Source organism: Dermacentor silvarum, chromosome 6 (genome assembly GCF_013339745.2).
Source record: "Dermacentor silvarum isolate Dsil-2018 chromosome 6, BIME_Dsil_1.4, whole genome shotgun sequence".
Lineage (NCBI taxonomy): Eukaryota > Metazoa > Arthropoda > Arachnida > Ixodida > Ixodidae > Dermacentor > Dermacentor silvarum.
This window is the reverse complement of record NC_051159.1, coordinates 41,221,591-41,247,094: the sequence shown is the minus strand read 5'-3', so window position 1 is coordinate 41,247,094 and position 25,504 is coordinate 41,221,591. Positions and strand designations below refer to the sequence as shown.

The following is a 25,504-nucleotide window of genomic DNA, read 5'->3' as shown; positions in this document are numbered from 1 at the left end:
CGATGACGGTGCAACAACGGCGACATCGTAACCGAAACGGTATGACAACTACGAATGACGACCGCCGTAACGACGCTCGCGGCTCCGCTAAAAGAACCAATGTGACACGTTCTTGCGCTGGATCGCTGCACAGACGGCGTTAATTGGTTTATATTCAGTTGGTTACATGTGTTCAGCGTCAGTTGGCTTTGCTGTAATCAATCAATTAAAAGGATGCCTCCTCTGACTCTATTTCGTGTCCGTTCCTCGACCCACGCTACGTCGGCTGAATAATCTTTGCAACGGACGACCCGACGTTCGAATGTAGGTGGCGCGGTGTGTTTGACAGCGGCCCAGCCTGCCAACATGAGGAAGCGCATTGACCGGAAGGAGAGCGGTGGCGAAGGACAAATTTCAATAATAGGCAAGAAGTCGCAGAGTCTGCACAAAACTGACGACGAGTTTGCATTTGCACTTTGACGGCATTAAGGAGACGGGATAATTGCTTGAACAGTGGAAGGCTCACAGAAAAAATTCTCTGACCATCTTCAGTCTACAAAGGTATACATTCTCAGCATAGCAGCCACAAGCGCAAGTAGTGAAGGAAAGCTCAGCGCAGCTGGGTAAATATTACAAGATTAGACACAAAATCCTTTATTTCTACACAAAAAAAAATATTTAGACTTATGACAGCACTGAATTATTTGCCTCCTCCCATGGCCTTATCTGTGACCATTATATTGAATTAAGATTTTGAAATATATATTAAACGCTTTCTTAGAGCCATGAAATAATTCATTACCCTGGTAGCACATTGAAGAAGTATTTTATTATTTATTCGCATGATAATACATTGAAACGGACTGGAACTAAAAGCCACGAACGTGGCTTGAAAGTGTTTCAAGGCCCGGCGACAGGTCAGGCAGCACAGCATGAGTATAGCAGCACTCTTCAAAAATAACGAGAAGAATCAGCTCTGTACCCATCGCATAAATGAGATCCCGATCGGCATTTTATACAGAGAGAGCACAAAATATATGAAGACAGTCCATACAGTCTTTCGGGGCAATGTAAGAACGTTCGTATTGTTTTTCATGTGTATATTTAATGTGTTAAGGGGGATAAAATAAACTTTGCTTCCCGTAATTGGTCCTCGAACGGGGTATTGTCCACTCCTCTGGACTTTAGACTAACCAGACAAAACTGGTACAGCACGTGCGAAGAAATGGATCTACAGATTGGTCTCGCCAAAACATGGAATGTTCTTAGACATCTAATTGATCCAGATAAGAGCAAGACGACGCAAAAGCACAATCTAAGCAAGATAATCCATAATTACCCTGGTACGGACAAGGAGTTAATTAAAGAAATCCAAGACAAATACACAGGATCCAATCCCAAAGAAAATCTAAAGGCATACGCAGGGGCATATAACGAAGCACTCGATCGTCCTTTTACCGTGGCAGAGGTACGAGGGGCTATTCAAAATCTCCGCACAAAATCTGCTCCGGGCCCAGACGGAGTTACCAACAAGATGCTTCGTAACCTGGACGATCAGTCTATTGAAGCTCTCACAAAATACATGACCATCTGCTGGGAAAGAGGCAAAATTCCGAAACAGTGGAAAACAGCAAAAATCGTAATGATCCCGAAGCCAGGCAAAAAACTACAGCTTGACAACCTCAGACCAATCTCGCTGACCTCGTGCATTGGGAAATTGATGGAACCGTGGTCCTCGACAGATTAAACAGATACATGGAAAACAGAGAAGCCTTTCCACACACAATGGTGGGCTTCCGCCCGAAATTATCGACGCAAGACATAATGCTGAGAATTAAGCACCAAATAATAGACGGAAACGGCTGCTCCCGGATGGATACCAGGGCCATACTGGGACTAGACCTAACCAAGGCCTTTGACAATGTGAAACATGAAGCAATATTGGAAAACCTAGAAAAATTAGGAGTTGGGCGTAAGACGTACGAATACATCAAAGACTTTCTATCTGACAGAAGAGCAATTTTAACAATAGGAGGAGTGGCGTCGGACGAACTAGAGATGGGAAGCAGAGGTACGCCGCAAGGCTCTGTCCTCTCGCCTTTTCTCTTCAATGTCGCCATGATAGGCCTCCCAGAAATACTTAATAACATTGAAGATCTAAATCATAGCCTATACGCCGATGACATTACGCTATGGATAGCGGGAGGCAGTGATGGTCATATTCAGGACACACTGCAAAAGGCGATTGATGCGGTAGAAGCATACGTTGGGTCGAGAGGTCTGGGATGCTCCCCGCAGAAATCCGAGCTCCTGCTATACCAGCCAACGTCAAGAGGGAAAAAGAAAACCGAAGTCCTCAATATACAGCTCTTCGCAAACCAAGGACAACCCATACCGCTGGTTACAAGTATAAAGATCCTCGGTATGCGGATTCAGAACAACGGCTACAATATTGAAACCATCAGACAGTTAGAAAGCAATACATATCAGACAACGCGTCTTATTTCGCGCATAGCAAACAAACATCACGGTATGAAAGAAAATAGCTTGATCAGACTAATTCAAACCTTTGTTCTCAGCCGGATCGTCTACGTAGCGCCATTCTTAGACCTTAAAACTGAAGAAAAGAAAAGAATCAACGTCATGATCAGGAAAACCTACAAGCAAGCTCTGGGGATCCCGGTCTCCACTTCGAATGAACGTTTTGAAGCGCTGGGGCTCCATAACACAATAGAAGAATTGATAGAAGCTCAAAGAACTGCCCAGATGGAGAGGCTCTCCAAAAGTCAAACTGGAAGACATAGTCTGTAATCACTGAACATCAACTATGAACCCAGAACTGACATCAAAACAGATATACCTGCGGACATTAGGAGACACCTATATATACCCCCGTTACCCAAACACATGCATCCTTCGCACAACGAAGAACGAAGAAAAGAAAGAGCCAAAGCATTAGGAAGCAGGTTTGGTAATTCTAAAGATGTGCTCTATGTAGACGCAGCCGACTACGAACATCAAGATGCCATGGCAGTGGCAGTAGTCAATAATCGAGGACATGCAATTGCGTCAGCCACAATCCTAACAACAACGCCAGAGGTAGGCGAAGAGGTCGCCATTGCACTAGCAATGACATCTTCTCCCAAATATAAAATTGTAATAAGTGATTCCAAGACCGCCATATTAAATTACGCTAAAGGACGCATCTCGCCAAAGGCGCAAAAAATCCTCCAGGCTGGTTTCCACGGAGACCGAGCAAGGGGAATACAAATCATCTGGGCACCAGCCCACGCTGGCCTGCCAGGCAACGTGAATGCGCATGACGCGGCTCGAGGTTTCGCAGACCGAGACGACGTCACCAACACCAACACGGACGCATTCGCAATCCGCCGGTCGGGCAGAGATAGGCTGGTTTCCTTTAGGGAAATCATTGATCATTACAGACTAGCCAGGGCTAGATATCCGGCAGCACATTGTTCATTAAACAAGTGGCAATCAGTGGCTTGGCGGCTAATACAAACAAACACTTTTCCCAACCCCGTTGCCTTCAGTCACTATCACCCAGATGTATACACAGACATATGTAAGCATTGTAACAACCGAGCAGATCTTGAACACATAATCTGGGCATGCCCAAAGAAACAATATAACAATAACTGTTCAAAACCACAACAACCCAGTTTAATAATAAGAAATAAGGAGCAATGGGAGGCCGTGTTGCTCAGCTCGGACCCAGATGTTCAAGCGAGAGTAGTCCAAATGGCTGAAGACGCCGCCGCGGCTCAGGGGCTGCCGGCCGCCGTCTAAAGGGGGGAAGGGGGAGGCTTCTAGTCATTACCCCCTCCTCTAACCACATTTTGGACAAAATAAAGTCATTCTCTCTCTCTCTCTCTGGACTTTAGTGGAAAATGAAACATCCACCCAATCGTAGCAATTGTTACAAAGGAAACGCATACGGGCTCCTCGAAAGAAAAGCCTTACAGTTGAAGAAAAATTCGTCCTGGTCCGAGACTCGAACCCAGAACCACCGTCTTTCCGGGACAGCCGCTCTACCATCTGAGCTAACCAGGCGACTAGCAGATGCCAGGGCGAAGTCGAATTTATCAACAACTTGAAGCAAAGGCAAGTGTTTGACGTAATAGTTCCGCGGAAGCCCGCTAGGTGGAGAGAATTAAATGGAAAATGAGACTTTCACCCAGCATCCAACTCGACTGCGTGTTGCGACATGCTCCTTAGGGTTTAGCTTGGCGATGGCTTTCATAAAATCACAAACGCCTTGCAGAGAAAATCTCAGGTTATTAAGAAGACTGTATTCAAAAGGGACCTCTATGCGTAAGACATTGTATTGTATGAACAAATTTTGTGTGTGTGCTGTGTAAGCGGCGCCAGCAATAATTCTTATTGCTTTCTTCTGCAGTGTCTGGTGTTAGCCTTACAGGATTCGATCCCACGTCCTCGGGCTTAGCAACGCCAATACCACTATGCCACCATGGTGGGTGTTGTTCTTGCTGGCACCACGCGAGTTCATGGGGAATTAGCGTGAACGATGAAGTATGACAAGATAATGTGGCAAGGGAAAAAATCAAATAATTTAGGTTGTCTGCGTTGTGCATACATTGTTCTTAGCTAGCAGCCAAAATATTAAAAGCATTACGGCAGGACTCATCTCTCGGTGACTGTTGACAGTTATGCGATTAGCATCAATGTAACGACACACCGCATTTCTGAAGTCACGTTTATTTAACATCTGTAGCGGTCATGGTGACACTTCCGTTGTTTTGGCTGTATGCGACATACTACGATAACGTCCCACTTCGCTATGGCATTTGCTTGCCAAGGTTGCCCATGAGCCTGGAGACATGACGGTGACTGTATGACGCTGACGCGGTGACGTTGGAATGACGAAGAAGGAATAATGTCGATGGAATGGCAAAGACGGTATGACGACAACGGCATGATGACAATGAGATTACGACTCTTAAATGATGACGATGGTGTTTCGTGTTGCGTCAAACATCCATCGTAGACGAACAGACTGGTTTATTCATAATAGTGTCAGAAATACACACATGTGGCGCTGGCATCACGGACCATGGTTGCCAACGCACGTTTACTTAAACAACTTGTTGATTCAAATTTCCTTGTGCATGCTGCGCGGGTAACCACCTTGGAGCCCTGAAACAACGCCCCGTTCGCTTCCATCAACTCCCCAGCATATGGCTTGTGTGGTCCCTCCACTTGGCGGCCCTCTTTCAGACAGTTGATCACTTCAGCGAGGTCAGGGTCTAGAGCCGTTTCACGAACAAGTCGTGTCATTGGGGGTTCGCTGATCAAGTTGTGCTGTAGTTCCACTGCGTGAACCTCCACTTCACGCAGTTCGGAGTGATCAGGCTGGTCCCTGGGCAAGGCCCTTGAGAGCACATCAGGAACCAGCAGCTCCTCACCAGGAACATTCTGCAATTGAAAATCATACTTCATTAGACTGATGAAAAATCTCTGCCGTCTAGGAGGCATGTGACCAATACTCTTCTGGGCTATTGCAATATCGGGCTTATGGTCAGTCTCTGCAATCACATGTCTCCCATTAACGAAGTGGTGAAATTTTTCCAGACCAAACGTCACCCCCAGTGCCTCCTCAATCTGCGAGTACCGCACTTCAGCACCAGACAGTACCCTAGGGGCGTACGCAACGGGCTGCCATCCTGCAGCATGCTTTTGCACAAGGGCCACCCCAATACCTTACTGCGAGGCATCCGAGGACACTTTTGTTGGCTTTTCTGGGGCCAATAAAGCCAGAATACCATATTTTAGCATGTTTCACTCGGCTTCATGGGCAGCTGTCCACTCAATGTTGGGCACAAACTTGCCAAAATAGTTGATAACCCCAGCCGCCTTTGTACATCAGCCTTTCAGGTTGGTATGGGGAATTCGTGAATGTTCTGGACTAATCGTGGGCTTAGTGTGATCCCTTGGCAGCTGATTACGTCACCAAGAAACTCAATCTGCCTGACACAACACTTTCACTTGCTGCGGCTGAAGGTAAGGCCCTTCTGTTTGGCCCTTGAAAGGACAGCCCTCAAACTTTCATTGTGCTCCTCCAAAGTTCTGCCATAAACCAGGACATCATCGACATTAACTTTGACCCCCGCGAGGCCCTCAAATATCTGGCTCATGGTTCTTTGGAACACTTCAGGTGCCGATGCTATGCCAAAAGGTAGCCGACAGAATTGGTATCTGCCGAAGCGCGGGCCAAAAGTACAAATCTCTGTAGTCTCAGGGTCCAGCGGTATCTGATGGAATCCCAAATTGGCATCGAAAGTTGAGAACCATTCTGCTCCAGCGAGATCCGCTTCAATTTCCTCCTGCTTTGGTAGCTGATAGTGTTCACGCTTTACCCATTCGTTAATGGCCCGTCGGTCTAGGCATACTCTAAGCTTGCCATCTTTTTTCAGCACTATTACTAAAGGACTCAACCAGTCAGTGGGGCCCAGCACTTTCTAATGATGTTCTCCTTCGTCAGTCGCTCCAGCTCTTGTTCAGCAGCCGAAGTAACGCTTGAGGCACTCGGCGAGCTGCTTGTGCTGTAGGTCTGGCACCATCCTTCAAGACCATGTGTTACCTGTTTCACGCAACCCAGGCCTTGGAATAGAGCACTGCACGGGCTCGGGCTTACCCGAAAGCCCGGACCCGGGCCGGGCCGGGCAGGTCAGTTTTTTCACGGGCTCGGGCACGGCATGTTCTTTTTGACGCGGGCCCGGGCCGGGCTCGGACTTTCTGGTGGTGTGCATGTAACGTGCAGCGAGTTATCCTCGCGCGACTCGACTCTGAAAAACATGTTGCCCCGGCGCAGCTGGAAGCTAGCAATGCTACTCCTTTGTACTTCCATGTTCTTCTAGACTTCTTCCGTCGTATTTTGCGCTGTTTGAACAGAATGTAAAAGTCGAGAAAAACCAAATTCGCCTGAAACCAAAGGATGCCAATGTATTCCTTATCTAAATCAATGTTTTAAGGCTTTCAGCACGGTGTAAGCACGTTCGCGACGTGCTGATTCTTCAAATGCGAATTGGTAAAACGATGACTGGTAAGATAAGATAATTCGTCACGTGGCTGAAATACGGTACTGCGTCCATCCGTGATTGCACGCATGTTCTCAACCGGCCGCCTAGCAGCAGCGCATTACGATGCACCATGGAGGAACGAGAAGCTTTCTTTATGCATTTACTCCATCCATGCGCTGCGCTCACGACCGGTCGTGGCTGCGCTTCAGTTATAATACGGTAGAGTGGGACGAGCGGCTGGGGCGGCGCATGCTTTGCGGTGAGGCCCCGACGTGGAAAAAAACTGTGGCGGCGCTGCGATAGAAGTGGATTGGGCCGCATCAATGTCGCGCCTTTGGAAACTGCTGGCGATAATGCTCGGCGCGGTCATTCGTACTACTTCGCGCGCTGGTATTTGCGTTCAGACCACTCAAATGGTGTTCATAATTGAATATGACATGTATTTATGCCTTCAGAATAAATTCCTTTCATTCACTTCTTTAATTTATTTTTATTGCGATAGCAATTATATGGACACTTCAAGCAGATTTCTGCCGTCGCCGTCGCCGTGAGGTTCCGTATAAAGTCCAAGGGCGATAAAATCGTCGCCGCGCGCTGTTTGTGCGAGTTAAAATTGTAGTGTCCATGTATAGCACCTTTTGTAATGTAGGAAGGCAACCCTGGTAGACAGCAAGGAAGCTTCCAAGATGGCTGCGATGTAGCGCAAATAAACCTGTGTGCGTTGCTGTCACAATCTGTCGTAATCAGTCGTATTACTCCAACTACGACACGTTACAATGGCGACGAGGATGCGTCTGAACTGCGTGAAGGCTGCCAAGAAACTATTTTAAACGGAACGAACATATCAGCACACATCGACCGAACTTCTACTTTGCGGTATGGCGCACAGCATGCTTCCCTCGTTTCCTTTCTACGACGCGCGTGCCACTGACGCCAACAACGTCGGCACCGAATGGTTGAAGTGGGCGAAACGCTTCGAAAACTTCATCGTAGCCTGCGGCATCACAGCCGACACCCGGAAGACGGCCCTACCACTACACTACGTTGGTGAAGAAGTTTGACATTTTCTGTTCGCTACCTGATCCTCCCGCAGCCGCAACTGCGTCTACCGTTTCAAGCACCGGTGGCTCCAGCAACGCAACGCCTCTCTACACCGCAGCACGCAACAAGCTCGATGGCTATTTCGCACCCCGAGTGAACACTACCTTCGAGATTTACCGCTTCCGTCAAGCCAAGCAAATGGAAAACGAGTCGCTCGACGCGTTCTACGCCAGACTACGACAGCTCGTTAAGCACTGTGCTTTCGCCGATGCCGACACCGAAATCAAGAATCCAATCCTACTGTCTACAGTGTCAACACGTCTACACCGGTATGCCATGCAGCATGACCTCGACTTGCAAGGAATTCTCAAACAAGGCAGGTTGTTTGAAGAGGTCGAGTACAACATCTCCGTGATCGAGCAAGAACGTCAGCAGTATAAAGAAAACTCAGCGTCAGCGTCTACACTTGCAGTGAACTCCAAGCGCACCTCGCAACCTCATCAGCCAAAGTACCACGGGAAAGCGCCGTCACGGCCTCGCTAGCCTCCAGCGCCATCAAAGGACAGACGCAACATGCTACAACTGCGGAAAACAATGGCCTCATAGTGAGGGACGCTCCAGTTGCCCCGCTCTTGGCAAACAGTGTAATGCTTGTCACAAAACTGGACACTTTGCTAGTGTGTGTCGTTCAACACGCAAAACCGTGCATGCAGTCGTGCGGGAAAGCAGCCCTGACAGTGATGAACACGTTTTCATGAATTCCTCTCACTGTCACGCAATCACGGCGTCTCCCCAGGTGGATCTCAAACTCGGTGGTGAGACCGTCCGTTTTACCATTGACACTGGCGCTACAGTGTCTGTCATCGGTTCGAATAGCTTAAAAAAGCGTTTGAGCACGGAAATACTCTCCAAGACGTCTAAAAAAGTGTTTTCTTATGGCGCAAATTCTCTTTTACCGCTACTCGGAAAGTTTGACGTTCTCATCACCTACAAGGAGAGCAGCAGCCATGAAACTCTCTATGTTGCGTCTGGAGACTGTACCCCACTACTTAGTTTCTCTGCAGCTCCAGATCTCGTACAGTTTGGGAGAGGTGCCATACAGACTGGATCCGAGAGTGGTCTACCCAGACCTTTTCAAGGGAGTGGGCTGTCTAAAGGATTTCCAGGTACACCTCCATGTTGACCCTGTTGTTCAACCAGTAGCACAACCTCACAGACATATCCCCTTATCCATGCGAAAGCCACTGGAAGAAGAGCTTGAAATGCTACAGTCCCTCGGCATAATTGAAAAGACTGAAGGATCAACCCCCTGGGTATCTTCAATCGTGGCAGTACCGAAACCACATGACCCCGAGCATATTCGAATGTGTGTCGACATGCGCTGTGCTAACCATGTCATCCAGCGTAAGAGACATGTCAAACCGACAGTGGACGGCATCCTTGTTGCTTTGAATGGATCCATCTTATTCTCTAAACTTGATCTGAAAGATGGATACCACCACTTGATGCATCATCTCGTGTGATCACCACTTTCTCTACACATGCTGGACTCTTCCGATACAAAAGACTCAACTTCGGAATCAACTCAGCAGCCAAAGTGTTCCAGGACACCATCCGTCAGGTTCTAACCAACATCCCCAACGTGCTCAACCTAAGCGATGACATATTGGTGTATGGAAAGACTGAGAAAGAGCATGATGAAGCTTTGAAGGCGATACTGGAATGTCTACTTGCAAGTGGCCTCACACTGAACGTCAAGAAATGCAAATTCTACCAACAGGAACTTACCGTTTTCGGGCATGTGTTCCCAAGCAAAGGTGTGCAACCAGACCCCACTAAGGTGTCTGCAGTAATCGGTGCCTCACCACCCACCAGTGCCACTGAAGTGAAATCTCTCCTTGGTCTTGTTAACTACTGTGGTCGGTTCATACCGAACCTGGCCCACCTCACCCAAACACTCAGGCAACTCACAGCCAAAGGAGAGGACTGGTGTTGGACAGACACACAGCAAGATGCCCTGGACGAACTGAAGAGAAAGTTTTCCGAAGCCACAGCTCTTGCCTACTATACCCAGGAAAGGACATCACACTCATTGTAGATGCTGCTCCCTCATGGCCTAGGTGCCATTCTCACGCAGACATCCGGAAGCGAAACCAGGGTAGTAGCATATGGGAGTCGCGCCCTTTCTCATGTGGAGGCACGCTACTCTCAAATTGAAAGGAAAATGCTGGCTGTAGTGTGGGGAATTGAGCACTTTCACATCTACCTGTATGGGACAGCATTCCACCTACTGACGGACCACGAGCCATTGGTCAGTATTCTCAGCAACCCCCGCTCCCTGCCTTCAGCACGGCTAGAGCGTTTGGCACTTCGAAGTCAACAATACACCTTTGAAGTGCAACACACTAGTGGTCCAAGCAACCCATCTGACTACTTGTCCCGCCACCCAGTAAACTCCACGGAACCGTTTCGGCGCATGGAGTCTGTCGCTGAACAGTATGTGAACTTCATCGTGTCTCACAGCCTACCTCGTGCCATGACCATAAAGGAGGTAACCGAAGCGATGTTAGCTGACCCGGTGATCAACTAGCTCAAGCAAGCCCTAAAGCAACCCCAGAAAGGCAAACATTGGAAGAGCACAACTCTACAGCCTTTCTCTCGCGTTGCGACAGAACTGTCAGTCTCCAAAAAAGGCCTTGTGTTAAGAGGCACGCGGATAGTATTGCCAGCACAACTTCGCACAAAGGCGGTGCACCTTGCACATCGAGGCCATCAAGGCATTGTCAAGACAAAACAGCTGTTGCGAGAGAAGGTGTGGTTCCCAGGGATAGACTCTCTAGTGGACCAGACCGTCAAGAGCTGCCTGGCATGCCAAGCTAACACACCGGTACACCATCGAGACCCTTTGCCAATTCAAGAGCTTCCTCGAGGCCCGTGGACAGAACTGTCGTTAGATTTTGCTGGCCCTTTCCCTGATGGCAAGTATGCCATGGCAGTTGTGGATGATTTCTCCAAGTACCCAGTCGTTAGCATCTTACACACTCTTGCAGCACCTACAGGCATCAAGCAACTGCGCACTATATTCGCTCAGTTCGGCTGCCCAGAAATTGTAAAGTCAGAAAATGGCCCACCCTTTCAGAGTGAGGGTTTTGCAGAGTTCACTAGCGAGCTTGGATTCAAGCATCACCGCATCACTCCACGGTGGCCAGAGGCTAACGGGGAAGCTGAACGATTCATGCGCACTCTCAAGAAGTCATACTCGCATGTCGTGTCAGCCACTTGGCTCTGACCAATGAGCTTCAGTCGTTCCTGCTGGCTTACAGGTCCACACCCCATGGTTCCACAGGAAAGTCTCCATTTGAACTTCTATTTGGGAGACCCATGAGGAATCTTCTACCGACACTTGCTGCTGATACTCAGAACTCAGCTCACTCTGAGGCGAGACAGAATGACGCCCAAAGAAAAGCATACAACAAGCAGTACGTCGATTCTCGGAGACACACCAGTCACAACCAGCTGCATGTTGGACAACAAGTCCTCTGCAAACAAGTCAGGTCAAACAAGTTCTCGTCTTACTGTGACCCCACCCATACACAATCACCAAAGTCACTGGCTCCAAAATCACAGCGTCCAGAGATGGAGTGTCGATTTGTCGCAACTCTAGCTTCTTCAAAGATGCGAGCACAGTTCAAATGCAACGACACCAGGACCAGACCGACATGCCAGATCTGGACGATGCAGTTGTGCCAAGTAACAGCGACCTTTCAAGCCACAGCACAGCTACTCCTGGTGAAGCTCCACCAGCAACTACCAAGACCGCCTCACAGCGTTACCCCCAACGAACCAGGCAACGACCTGAGCGCCTGAAAGACTATGTGTGCAGAAAAGTGCATTTTTATTTTTTCTACTATGTGTTTGAACAAAACTGAATTTTCATTCCCTGAGGGGATGATGTAGTGTCCATGCATAGCACCTTTTGTAATGTAGGAAGGCAACCCTGGTAGACAGCAAGTAAGCTTCCAAGATGGCTGCGAATGTAGCAGAAATAAACCTGTGTGCGTTCCTGACACAATCTGTCGTAATCAGTCGCATTACTCCAACTACGACAGCGTTACAAAAATCTTCGTCGTTTTGCCGCTATCGTCAAATAAGGTCGCGCTACACGCAACTGCTTGCCTTGCGAAAGCACGTTGGTCCACCTGGTAACATTTTACGGAACCCTATAGACGATGCCGGGTAGCCTAGCTATCTCCAAAATGCTTCGGAACCCCAAACGATGCCAGACAGCCCAGCTATCTCCAAAATGCTTCGAATTGTTGTTGTTGTTGTTGTTGTTGTTGTTGTTGTTGTTGTTGTTGTTGTTGTTGTTGTTGTTGTTGTTGTTGTTGTTGTTGTTGTTGTTGTTGTTGTTGTTGTTGTTGTTGTTGTTGTTGTTGTTGTTGTTGTTGTTGTTTGCCTGAGTGGTTATGGCGCATACCCACATTGGGGGATTGGCCACGAATCGGGTGGTTAGATTAGGTGTATAAAAACAAGGGAATAAGATACGATGCCCACCGTGCATTGGACCTGCATAATGTTTTTGTTTCGGTTTAAAATGAATCCGTTAGGACTTGCCTAGCTCGCAGTCATTCGACAAGCAAAGCTTCTTGACTTGATCTGTGAGATCATACGGTATCCGTGACGTGTTGGAAATCTCTGAGGTCATGTTTTGGTATTTGAGTCGTCTAAAATGCCTGTGTGGTACGCTGTAAGGTGGTATTTAATGGGGCTGTTAAAGAAAAATCGAAGTACGAGACCTGCAGCTTTGCAAATATTGTAATAATAGTATGCGCTGCTCATTTATAACAACTTCACTGAAATTGCAATTTTGTTTCACTTAGTTAAGCGCCAACACTATCATCATTGTCGCACGTGTGCGGCGCTCGTTGAAGCGCGAGCTCCTCGTGGCCAAGGCAGAAGAAGATTGACACGGCCCGTGCGATACGTTGTTCTGTTCCGCTCCCAGCAAGGTTCAGCTTTTCCTCTCGCGACCGCCGAAGTTTGGACCTCACTGTCGGCTCGGACACGCCTTCCAGGACCTGTGCTCGCTCAGGGTTCCTGGAACACCAGACGGCAGCTGAACACCTCAGATGGAATCACAGGTCAGTTTTGCTACGACGGAATGCCTCGTTATCGACAGCTGCAAAGTGTGAGGATTGGTTTGGACAGTATGTAATTCTAAGAATCTTTTCGCGCGTCTAACACTTTCACACTGTAAAAAGAAGTATCTGATTATAATATCAACGCTTCTATTGCGTAAGACTGAGCCGCACAATCTCGTAGGCGACGGCGAACAGTTGTGGTGAACGTCAGGTGGCGGTCGCCACTACCTTATGCGAATAGTACCGTCACATTTCCTACCATGAATTCATCTAGCTAAATGAGCTAAAGGGTCACTGAGTTCAATCCAGTGCTTGCTCGCGCATATTCGCAGTCAGCCATTTGGAAACTCTGTTTCATATTCGTGGTTTGTGCGTAGTTTATGATCTGTCAGACCTATGGTAGTGTGCACTCGGTCCATTACGCGTTGTTGGCGTGTCCCGCATTCATACTACTACTCAACCAATGATGAGCACTTCGCGCGTTCGGCACGGCTGCTGTGCCATGTTGCACTCAGCAAACTGGAACTTACTCATTTGCATGGTATTAGCTGCTTTGCGGTGTCGCATTTATCTGTATGTGCTCGTAACGCAGCGGATTTGTATCTCGGCCATTTAATTACTAGCTAGAGATGTTTAGGCCTAAAATAAAATTGCTTGAATTTACACCCTGCATACCATGTGGTTGTGTTGCTGCGAGTTTTAGACCGCAACTCTTAGGCGCCTGTTCCTGCGGCGAGCGTCGGCGTAACCGAGCGAACGAGAGCAGCGAAAGATGAGAGCGAACGCGGAGTGCAGCGGGGGATGAAAAAAAAGCGACGAGAGCGGAGAGCGCGAGGAGATGGGTGCAGCGAAACCATCAGGTGGAAAGCGGAGGAGGGTTTGGCGAAAGCGTGATAAGCGTAGTGCCGCGCACGAGGGGCTTTGCGGCGATGGCTACGAGATGGCGCCAGAGTAGCGCGCGTCGTCCGTATGGAAACAAAGTGCTGCATGAGCGGAGGTTGTCTGCGGTGGCTGCTGTGAATCGCACCCACGCGTCATCCACGCGCTTCGTCTCGCGATCTCCCAATTAGCGTGGTCATCGTGCCACACTTCGCTCCATTTGTAATGTGCTGCACGAGACAGATTGTCCGTGCCAGCCAATATATCGGGAAATGAAAGTACGTATACAGCTGCGCTCAAATTTCGCATTAGGGAGTATCGTAATCGTCAATGGATTTTTTGAGCCTCTGTGTGGCTTGCTTTACCACTTCAAACGTATGTTTTTTTTTTCTTTTTTGGACGTGCTGGTTGATTTAGTGTGGCCGCGTGATGGTTGTAATTTGTTCATAATCCGGCTGCGATTAGTACGCAACGATTATCTTCCTCTGGAATATTCGCTATCATGTGCGACGGTATACTCTGGAACCATTTCTGAAGCAAAGGAATAGTGTTTGGTCGATAACCATTCAGAATCACCATTTTTGCCTGCTACAAATCGTATTTTTTCCATCTACAAAATCTGTTCCAATACGTTATCTATTCGCATTGTTAACACAAATTATTTCTGACAGCATAATATTTATTTGTACAAAATCGACATTTCTTTCTTAACCCTTGCAACATATATTTGCTGGGGACCTAAAAAAATTCGACCAGTTTGCTCGGCATACACATAAAGGAGAACCGTGGTTGGTACGAATATAGCATGTACTCAAAGAGGCACGCTTCAAATAAGCAGACGAAGAAGCTATATATGGAGAGACTGAGAGGGGGGGGGGGGGGGAGCACGTGGAGAGGGTCCAGGATTCGTGATCTGACGAAAGTTCACGAATCCTAACGCCTCCTCCGGGTATACGCAGGGTCCAGTGACGCCTGTGCGCCCTCATTCGACGGCCAACACTTACGACGTCGGAGGCGAAATCGAGATCGGGCGCTGGCTGCTGGCCACGTTGATAGCCGTCGTCATCCTCGTCCTCATCACGGGCCTCGCATTCCTTATCGACGGCATGTGGCGGAGCTCGGGCGGCGACAGCGACCCCCCTAAGCCTCCGCCGCTGGTTCCAGGCAAGCAGCTGCTGGGCGCTGTGGCCTGCAACTCGACCTTGTGTCGCCGCTACTCGGAGCTCATCTCGTCCTGCGTGGGCCACGGTGAAGTCTCGCCCTGTCAGGGCCTATCCCGCTTCGTATGCGGCGAGGGGGCCTGCTACGGCCGGCCCATCGAGAGTCTAGTCAGGGGCTTCCTACGGGCGCTCGCCGCCGACGCGCTGGCGTCGTGGCGCCTGCAGCGCGCGCAGCCCTGGGCCCCCGTGGACCGTGCCGCTGCCCTTTACGAGAGGTGCCGCGAGATCACAGCCGGGCGCGACAGCGACCTTGACTCGGCAGCGAGCGTCCACGACAGCCTGAATACGGGCGAGCTACGTGCTTTCCTTGCCACGAACGAGACTGCGGCAGAAATGGCGACGCGACTAGCGGCCCGCTATCAAGACGGCGCGCTCTTCTGGCTCGACGCGGCGGCTCCGCAAAGTGGCGAGTCGAAGCGGCGGCTCGTGATCCGGGCAAACCACCACTTCGTGCGACACGCCGAGTATCGGGACTCCTCGAGTCACCGCCGCCGTAGGAGACGTCGATCCCCTCTGCAGACTTCCAACGATTCTCCGGCTCACGTGACAGCCACCGGCGACGTCACCGAGAGCATCTTGAGAGGCATGAACCACGTGCACGCACTCTGGAAGAAGGCGGGAAACCTGCTGGCCTACAACCCCGAACGGATAACGGTAGGAGACCTCGATCGGTACGGACTGATCTCTGCGGTGCTCATCAGGGAACTCAACTTGGAAGGCGGCGCGCCGTTCACCTCGAACGACAGCGTCGAAGTGACCAACGGCTCGCTGCGTCCGTTCCTGAGCGAGGCGTTACAGCTGAAGGACATCAAAACGTACCTTGCCTGGGAGTTCGTACGACACCGATGGGCCTGCGCTGCTTCGCCCCGTATACAGGAGAAGACGTTGGCCGACAGCTGCTTCGATTGTGTCGAACGAGTCGCTGGTTTAGCAGCCCACGTCCCGTTTCTCCGCGTCAGCGGCGACGTCGAGTCGCAGGCCAAGGCTAGCATCTTCCTAACGCAGCTCAAGAACTTCGTGGTGACCGCCGTGGGCGAGGTGAAGTGGCTGCCACCGAGGCAGCGGGAGCTCATGTTCGAGCGCCTCTACGAGTTCCAGTTCATGCGTGGCGCGCCAGCACGCAAGGACAGCGTGGCCCGGATCAACGAATTCTACGCCTACCTACCGCAGGGCACAGGCAGCTTCGAGCGTGACTTCGACGCGGCCGCGCACGCCGCGTGGAACGCTTCGCTGCGACGCACGGCTCAGACACTGGTGCCCCTGCTATCCGCGTTCCCCAACGTGCTCAGCGGAAACAACACAGCGTACATTCCGGCCGTGGCATTGGTACCGCCGCTGTTCAGCTACGGCGACGTCAAGCACACCAACTACGCCTTTTTGGGCCTCGCCCTCATACGGGCACTTGCACACAGCATTGGCCTCACCGGTCTGCTCGAGTTGCCAGGTCCCGGAGACGGGAAGACGGCGGAGCACTTGACACAGTTGGGCCGCTGCCTTCGGCTGATCCGCTCCTCGACAGAGGCGTACGCGTCGCAGCTGGCAGACGTCTTCGCAATGGGCGCCGTTGTTCGGGCTTTTGTCGAGGGCCGCCGAGAGAAGCTTGCGGGTGACGCCGGGGTGCACCAGATGTTCGCCGACGGCTGTCTGTACACGTGCACGTCCGCTAACCCACACCGCTGCGATGTACCCGTCGTCCAGACGGCCCAGTTCGAGGAAGCCTTCTCCTGTCTTCGCCCGTCTCACATGACGACGACACCCAACTGTACCGTCTGGTGAACGAACTAATTACTCTGCACTGATCCGAACTTTTGGTTCAACTGACTCATGACGACCTCTTCGATGTGCTTGTCTATTTCGTTTTAGTTTTTTTTTTTTTTTTCGTTGTTCGTGCATCATATTGTCATACGTTCTAAGAAGAACTATATAAGAACGGTGACGCGCGCAAAGGCCCAAGAGCTTTGAATGGACGGTTGTTGGGTCATCGTTTCCTCTACAATTAGTCGTCACATTCTTTCCTCGTGTAAAACAGTATGCGCAGAAATACCGGGCATTCAATGTCGCGCCAACTATTGCCAAACTAAACGAGTTGACTGTGTTATTAAGCAACGGCAGTCTACGATTTTATGTTTCAGGGTGGATGTTATACACCTAAGTGCAACACAAAGGCTTCGATGTTTTGCTTTGCCGAATTGACATGACCGTTCGCAGTCGTCAATAAGGAAATTTTGAAAATGCATGGTTCTTTATTTTTTTTTTCACCAAAGAAACGCTTTCAACTTGTCATAGGAAATTAATGGGGGGGGGGGGGGGGGGGGGGGGGAGACTCGAGCGCGATTTCTGTTACTAATTTTCGTTCGCTTTGCATATTGTATTGCCTGAGATGCAGTAAATTAGCCCTTAAAACATTTTACGACTATAAGGAACTGAATTTTAGAAACGACAGTTGCTCGACGCTGTGGGTTCGTGAGACTACAGACGCATCTACTCCTCTTATTCGTAACTCGTCTCTTTTTCTACACATTTTGCCAGTGTACAGCCGCCGGCCAGAGCGAGCTATAGCTCAGGCTGACGTTTTTGCCTTTCTGTAAATACTCTTTCTCTTCGCGAGTTTACCCTATTAGGATTAGGATTATGAAGTAGGAATTATTAGTTGTATTAGGATGCTTCACGCAATTTCCGAGAGCTCTCTGACGCCAACTTGGGTCACTGCAAGTACGTGCCACTCGGTATGTGCCAACATTTCAATGCATGTGCCGACATGCGACATTTCAATGTCTCCTATAATAACGTAATAGTTTGAAAGTTCTAACCTTAAGACGCGCCGCACACGGCGTTTAATAAATTCAGTGTACATACCCCAAACTTCCAATGGAGCCTCGTGAGGGACCTTTAAAAAAAAGCGGCCACCCTTTGTTCATTAGTTAGACGTAAATCTAGCCGTATAAGTGCTACTTTAGCAGCCGCAGACCAATTAATAAGGGCACGTTGTTACTGCGAATTCGTTTTGTTGCAAAATATTCATTTGCAGGTTATGTTGAAGTTCGTCTTCGTGGCTGGGCGGCGCATATACACAGAGCATACATAGGCAAGAGTACGTGGCACGTACTGTGCCCTCACCGATGACCCTTCGCAGGCGTACTGCGAAGCGGCAAACCTTATGTTACGTGCGCCGCAGTGTACGAGCCAACCACTGCCGACAAAAAAGTGAAGATTTGTCATTACCGACTTTGTATCGACCGCTAGCTATGATTCCCTTTAGGGGGAAATTGAAGCGGTGGACGGAGAAATCGCCCCATATCAGTTTTACCAGTTTTTTCGAAAGTGTACGAAAGCGCAATGAACGTTCGGTTGCAGAATTTCTTTGATAAATACAACGTTATAAATGATGCCCAATATGAATTTCAAAAAAACAAATCTACCGAACTTGCCTTACTTCAAATAAAAGATCATATAGTAGACAATTTTGAGAAAAAATTATACACAATTGGTCTATTTATTGATCTTCGCAAAGCGTTTGACACCGTGTGTCATGAAGTTCTTTTATATAAAATAAGCACATGTGGTATACGGGGTGTTGCACGTGACCTACTACAGAGTTACCTAACAAATCGCTCCCAATATGTGATAATTAACAACGAGCCATCCGGGGACATCGAAGTGAAGAAAGGAGTGCCGCAGGGATCCATCTTGGGTCCCCTGCTATTCATTATATATATTAATTACCTTTGCTGTATTCCAGATTGTCCTAAATTAGTAATGTATGCGGACGATACCAATATTTTCTTTGACGGTGCTTCTCTGGTTGATCTTGAAGGGAAAGTGAACCATTTTTTAAATCAGCTCTCATCATGGCTAAGACTAAACAGATTAAGTTTAAACGCTAATAAGACTAAGTATATGTTATTTGCCCCTGTGAATAAGCCAAGAAACTTCAACATGAACATCTCCTATGAAGGCCATATATTAGAGCAGGTTAAGACACAGAAGTTCCTGGGTGTATGGTTCCAGGAGGACTTATGTTGGAATGAGCACATAGTAAAGTTAACGGCTGATTTAAGTAGGAACATTGGATGCCTGTATAAATTAAATTCTTTAATACCACTGTGGCTAAAATACACGCTTTATTATACTCTTTTTTACTCTCGACTATCTTATTGTGCGCTTGTGTGGGGGACTACAACGTCAACGAATTATTCTAAACTGATTGTTTTGCAGAAAAGGGTTCTGAGAATCTTTGAAGATTTTCATGGTCCTCTACGTGACCTGCGGACAGAACCGTTGTTCTTGAAGCACCTTATGATTAAAGCTAATCAAATATATTATTTCAAGCTTTTCCAGTATATACAACGCAACAGGCTTTATTGTTTGCAAGATACTCGGGATTGTTCTTATCCTTTTCGTACATACACACGAGGAACTCCAAAGATCAGAACTTCTTATGGACGGCAACACACTGCATTTCAGGTGCCTACTCTGTTAAATAAAATCAACGGCTTCATAGATATAGAAAGTGCCATTTCCAAAAAAGTTCTTAGGAGGTTCCTGATTAATAATAACATTGAATTTTCTTGATTATTGTTATGTGTTCCTATTTGCCTATATCGTTTAGCGTGTGTCAATACCAGGGATATACTATATGCTCTATTGTATCTCTATCCATACGTTGTTTTTTATATTTTTAAAATTTTTTTATACTTCGTGCATATGTTCTTGTTTTGCTTGATCTGGGAGTGATGAGCAATCACATCTAGTGTATCGTCAACAAGTTTCAATATGACAAGTGCGGTATTATGTATATATGTGTATATATCTAATGACGCTTCTGTATTATATACCTTACATTACTCAGTATACGTAACTTTCTTTTCTTCCTTCTTTTTCTAGTACATATTATGGCCTGCGTGCCGCACTGTATTGGAGCAAAGGCCTTCTGTCAGGCTTCAAGCCTTTTGCTTTTGCTCCATTTTCTGTCCTTTGTGCAGAAAGAAACAAATAAAGAATGAATGAATGAATGAAAAGTACCTATATAGGCAAACGCACATTAGAGGAAAGAGTCCACATCAAAAAGTATTCATATCCCGAAAAAAAGTCACAGGCCTGTGCGGCACACGCAGCACAGTCACAGCGTAAGCTGGTGGAGCGGCTTAAGAGTAGCAATTTCGGCACCACGCACAACAGGGTCTTCGCGGCAAAGTCTCTTCGCCTCGTTTTGACGAGAGCGATCTCAACTGTCCGCCCAGCGTCGACGGCGAGCTGCGGTTTGTAATGCTCTCTGCACAGCAGTCTGCTGAGCCCGATGATGCTTGGTTGTAGCCGCGCACGTAGCTCTACGATTCGCTTCTTCAGCAGCGGTTCCACTGTGGGCATGTCACTCCATGGGCGCGTGGTCACAGTTTGTTGTGACTGCAGGGGGCTGTTCCACTTGGTTTGGAGCCTGTGTCAACAGTCGCTTGATTTGGTCATGGTGGCGGCGTACGTGGCCATATAGTGACGGCGTACGTGTTCTTGTGGAGTTGACACTGTTACCATAGTTGACCCGCTGATGTCATCAATGTCACCAAGCCACCATTTTGGTCCTCAGCCAAAGTTGCGAACCACGACCTTATCGCCTTCTTTGTAGCGTGGCCTGCGTTTCTTAAAACAGGGCTGTTCCTTAAAACAAGGTCGAGCGGCTCGACCTTGCTATTCCCAAGAAGGGCGTGACTCGACCTTTGCCTTGATAGGAGAACTGAGCATCTGGTGATGTTCCATTCGGACGCGGCGCTCTGCGGTACATCAGCAGCCATTGAGCGAACCGGAGCTTGAGATCTCCTCCTCCCATCTTTTTGAGGCCGTCCTTCACTGCGCGGTCTGCTCGTTCTGGCAAGCTATTTGATGCCGGAGGGAAAGACACTTCGGAGATGCGTGATTCCATTTCCTTCAACAAATTCTCGGAAGTGCTGACCAGTAAATGGTGTTCCATTGTCTGTCACAAAACACCTTGGTAATCCAAACCTCGCAACAGTATCACGCAGCTGTTCCACCGTTTGCTCAGAAGTGGCATTTGACACAATGAGCACTTAGAGCCGCTTTGACTTTGCATTATTTACTACAAAAGACGCATTTTCCTCTAGAATGGTTCAGCGTAGTTCAAGTGCAAGCGCTCCCAGAATCCCTGCGGTTCTGGCCTGGACACACGCTCTGCTTCAGGTGGCATTGGAGAATACTGAAGGCACTCTAAACACCGTCGAGAGCAGTACACTGTTTCGGCATCTATGCCAGGCCACCAAACAAGGGATCCTGCCATACCTTTCATGACGACCCTCATGAGTTTACATCAGCCAGCTTAAGGATACGCTGGCGGGCAGGAGGTGGCACAATCACGCAGTTTCCCCAGTAGAAAAGATTCCGATGCACACTTGATCAGTTAGTTCATCAAGCCTATTCCAGAATGGTTAAAGCGACTTGTCTAGCATGCTTTGTGGCCAACCGTCATTTACCCGTTGCAGAATCTGACTTACGCTCTGGTCACTGTTCACGAGGTCTTCCAGTTGCTTCACTGATATCGTCAGCTTTTCGATGTTGTAGATTAAGTTTACCAGCTTTCGTGCATCTTGGTACAATGTCTTCAGCGGCAGCCTGCTCATGACATCTGCATTCAATTGAGGCGTTCCGGACGGTGCTCAATTTGACCTTTGAAATAAGAGTAGAAGCGTTACGAAAAGCGCGCAAGAATAGCCGTTCTTAAACTGAAATTCAAAAAAATAATAATAATGCAGCAGACCCAACGTGCCCTGTTGTAATCTATGTACAACGAAGCTTTCAGTGAATGTATAAGGAGTGCTGAAAGATGTGTTTGTGTTTATTCAATGTGAGTGCAAAGTAAAACCGAACGCTTTTGTAGAGAAAATGTAATGTCTTGTAAAGGAAACAGTATGTGTAATATAACGTTTAATCACTTGTGTTCGTGGGGACCACTTTGGTGTTATGACGCTAAAGTAGGAGAGCACATTTCTGCGCCATTGGTTTGGGGTACCCAACCTTCCCCAGGAGATGCAGATGAGACCATCCACGCTGTTGCCAGGCGGCGCAGCGCATGCGCAACGTGAGACCATCTCCTCCGGTGCCCTCTCTCCAGTCTCAGTGCGGCTCTCCGCGTCGCGGCCCCATTGACCTCTTCCCCTTCCCCTTACGCTGCGCCGTGCTCCCTATTGGGCAGCAGAAATAAGCGTCATTTTCTTCTTCAATTAAATCACTACTACTACTCTCCACCGGCGACGGAGAAACGCGATCGCGAGAGAAACGCGATCCCGATGTGAGATGTGCGCCACGTATTCTTTGTACTTCTTCGATATACGTTATGGCGTCTCCTCGCAAGGTACGAACCGCTGCTGAAGAAACGAATCGTAGAGCTACGTGCGCGGCTACAACCAAGCAACCAGACTGGAGGGACAGTGCAAATCGCAAGACTTCCCACTCGAACTATCCAAAAAGTTGTATATTTTATACTGGGATATAACAACTATTTATTCACGAAGATCTAGAGAAATCACGATCGGCTGTGCGCCGGCTTCCGTGGTTGGAATGCGACTCGCTCACGCAGCGCACGGACACATGAGTCGCGGACACTTAAGCTCAGCGGGAGCGCAGTCGCGCTGGTGGTGTGGCGCCATCTTATATATGCGCCATAAGCATACAGCATTAATTTTCTACTTTTCTTGTGCAGAAACAAAGTAGCTGTGGAATCTTTGTAGATACCTCCCTGCCTTTCATCTCTCGCTCTCTCTCTCCCAAGATATTAAAGAATGTCTTCTGTACTCCTCGACTACGCAGTGCCTCCATGACTGCTGGCATCTCTACTGAATCAAATGCCTTTTAGAGCGATAGCTCTACTACTCCAGGTACAAACCCAGAAAACTCCTGGTTCCGTAAATCTGACCTTCACGCTCAGCCAAGGGAAAACTGGGACTACGCCTGTCACTACCGGCAGCTGCTGCGTACGCCGCGTGGGCGCCCATATCTTGAAAGCGATCTGCGATGTGAACAAAGTGCGCGGTCGCGCTGGCCTCATCTTCAAAGCGATCTGTGATGTGTACAAAGTGCGCCGAGTGCTGGTAGCTTCGTATGCGCTGTACTTTCGACGCTTAGTTCGCGTTGAAGCGAGACGCATGAAGGTCAATTCGCTCGCTGCTGCAGCGGCGCCGAGCAGCGTCATGTGTCCTTTCCCAAAGCAAGCAAAACCGTGCTATCGCTCGACAAACTTGGTTTAACCGCGTTCAACCACGGCAAAATTTTCATAATCCACGAAAGCCATACGGATACGTTGATTGTACACCGCAGATTTCTTCATTGCCTGTCGATAACATGGACGTGATCCATTGTAGAATATCCCTTCCTGAAGCGAGCCTGTTCACTTGATTGATAAAAGTCAAGTGTTGCCAGCTGATTCTAGTGAAACTTATATTGAATATTTTATATACTGAAAGGAAGCTAATGGACCTACAATTTAATTCTTTAACGTCTCACTTCTTATGGATTATTTTAATGTTGGCATTCTTCCGGTCCAGGTGTCTGGTACACCTTACGTCGTGAGGCATCGCGTATAAAGGACCGCAAGCTCTTCATGCATAATATCTCCTTCATCTTTGATTAAATCGACTGTTATTCCATCTTCTCCTGAAGCTTTTTCCCCAGGACATGTCTTGCAAGACCCGGCCTTCTATGCTTCATCGCTAGTTATAGAAGAAGCCTCTGTATCCTGTTCATCACTACTTCCAATGAAGATTGCGTGGCTGCTCTGGCCCCTGGGTACCGTATAGGTCAGTACAAAATTATTCTGCAGCTTTTACTACGATTATATCATAGAAATTGCTTATATTACCCTGCTTATCTTTCACTGCCTACGAGTGTATCTTGCCCTGTCCTAGCTATGCTCTTCTCACCGATGTCATGCTGCGGCCATTTTTTACTGCTTCTTCAATATTTGCGTTATAAAAAATGACGTCATCATGAGTACGACAGCGGACAAAAATTTACAAGGACGATGAGGCAAGCAGAACGAGCGCCAACTCACAACTGGGCCCAGCTATTACACAGCGCAGCTAAACCCTGCTGCGCATGCGCGCATGAGGAGAGGTAGAAAACACTTAAGTGGAAGGGAACGAAGAAAGCGATCGACAGTGGCGCACCGACGGGGGGGGGGGGGGGGGGGATTCGGGGGTTGTAACCCCCCCCCCCCCTGAGGCCGACTTAACCCCCCCTTTTGTTTAACCCCTTTTCTTTCCTTATGCATTTGAGTACTGCAACTAAGATGTAAGACGCGCAATCGTCTTCACACTCACAAAAAGCGCATTTTTTTTACAATTTCCCGTGAAGAAATCGAAATTAGTGCTGTTTAGATGGTATTGGCAAACTGTCAACCCCCCCCCCCCCCCCTGGCAGAGATCCTGCGTGCGCTACTGGCGATCGATAACCACCCAAAGTCGCCCAGTAAGCGCAGAATGATAAATCACTCGCTTGAGCTGGTATACCAGCTCAAGCGAGTGATTTTTCCTCACATATACCCTTCATGCAAGTGCGAAGGCTGCTCTCAACACTGGCCAGTACGGCGTGAATCCCCAAAACGGTCCTTGTGCAAGTCTGCAATCGTCCTCCTCCTGTGTCCACCGAGTAGCCCTCTATACATTATGCAACCCAGTGTGCATGACAATGCGTATCATGTGAGCAATAAAACAACAGTTTAACAACGGCAACGCGACTGCAAAGGAGTTAAATAGCAACCGGTCAAACAACGGCTTGGCAATGCCCAACTCGGTGCAAAAAAAAAAAAAAAAATTGGTTCATTTGGTCCAAGAAAATGTGCTTTCACACGATATTCCATGGTTGGCGTAGCCAAACAGTCTAATTTTTTTTTCCCCGTAGCCTTTAGATTTCTGCGCATGCGCTTGTCCTTTAGAATAACACAGCATGAGTGATCGTACTTACACAGCCTATCGTTAAACTTAGAAGTCATTCACTTTATTTCAACATAGAGCACTAAAAAGTACAACGATGTTATGAGTAAGCGTTTCATCCAGTCTCGGTTTTCTGTGTCGTTTCCCCAGTGCGCTGCCCATCTTCGATAGCGTCACGTGTTTTCAGCGCTCCAGGCACTTCATGCGTACTAACTACTTCATGCGTCGCAAGAAAAGTGGTTAATGGGCCACTA

At 48.4% G+C, this 25,504-nt stretch overlaps 1 protein-coding gene across 1 annotated transcript; it reads left to right on the top strand.

The window, feature by feature from the left end:
* Nucleotides 1–7,915: 7,915 nt before the first annotated feature.
* Nucleotides 7,916–11,367, top strand: LOC119456625 (uncharacterized protein K02A2.6-like). The gene is made up of 3 exons (XM_037718451.1): nt 7,916–7,998; nt 9,645–9,895; nt 10,751–11,367. The coding sequence occupies exons 1-3, from the start codon at nt 7,916–7,918 to the stop codon at nt 11,365–11,367; spliced, it is 951 nt and encodes a 316-aa protein (XP_037574379.1).
* The last annotated feature ends 14,137 nt before the right edge of the window (nt 11,368–25,504 follow it).

What these genes read in the sequence shown, in the direction of transcription:
- LOC119456625 (XM_037718451.1), top strand. Translation starts at nt 7,916, where the DNA reads ATGGCGCACAGCATGCTTCCCTCGTTTCCTTTCTACGACGCGCGTGCC. An exon ending in GTCGGCACCGAATGGTTGAA is followed by an intron (nt 7,999 to 9,644) that starts GTGGGCGAAACG and finishes CCGATACAAAAG; the next exon opens with ACTCAACTTCGGAATCAACT. An exon ending in GCATGTGTTCCCAAGCAAAG is followed by an intron (nt 9,896 to 10,750) that starts GTGTGCAACCAG and finishes GCGTTGCGACAG; the next exon opens with AACTGTCAGTCTCCAAAAAA.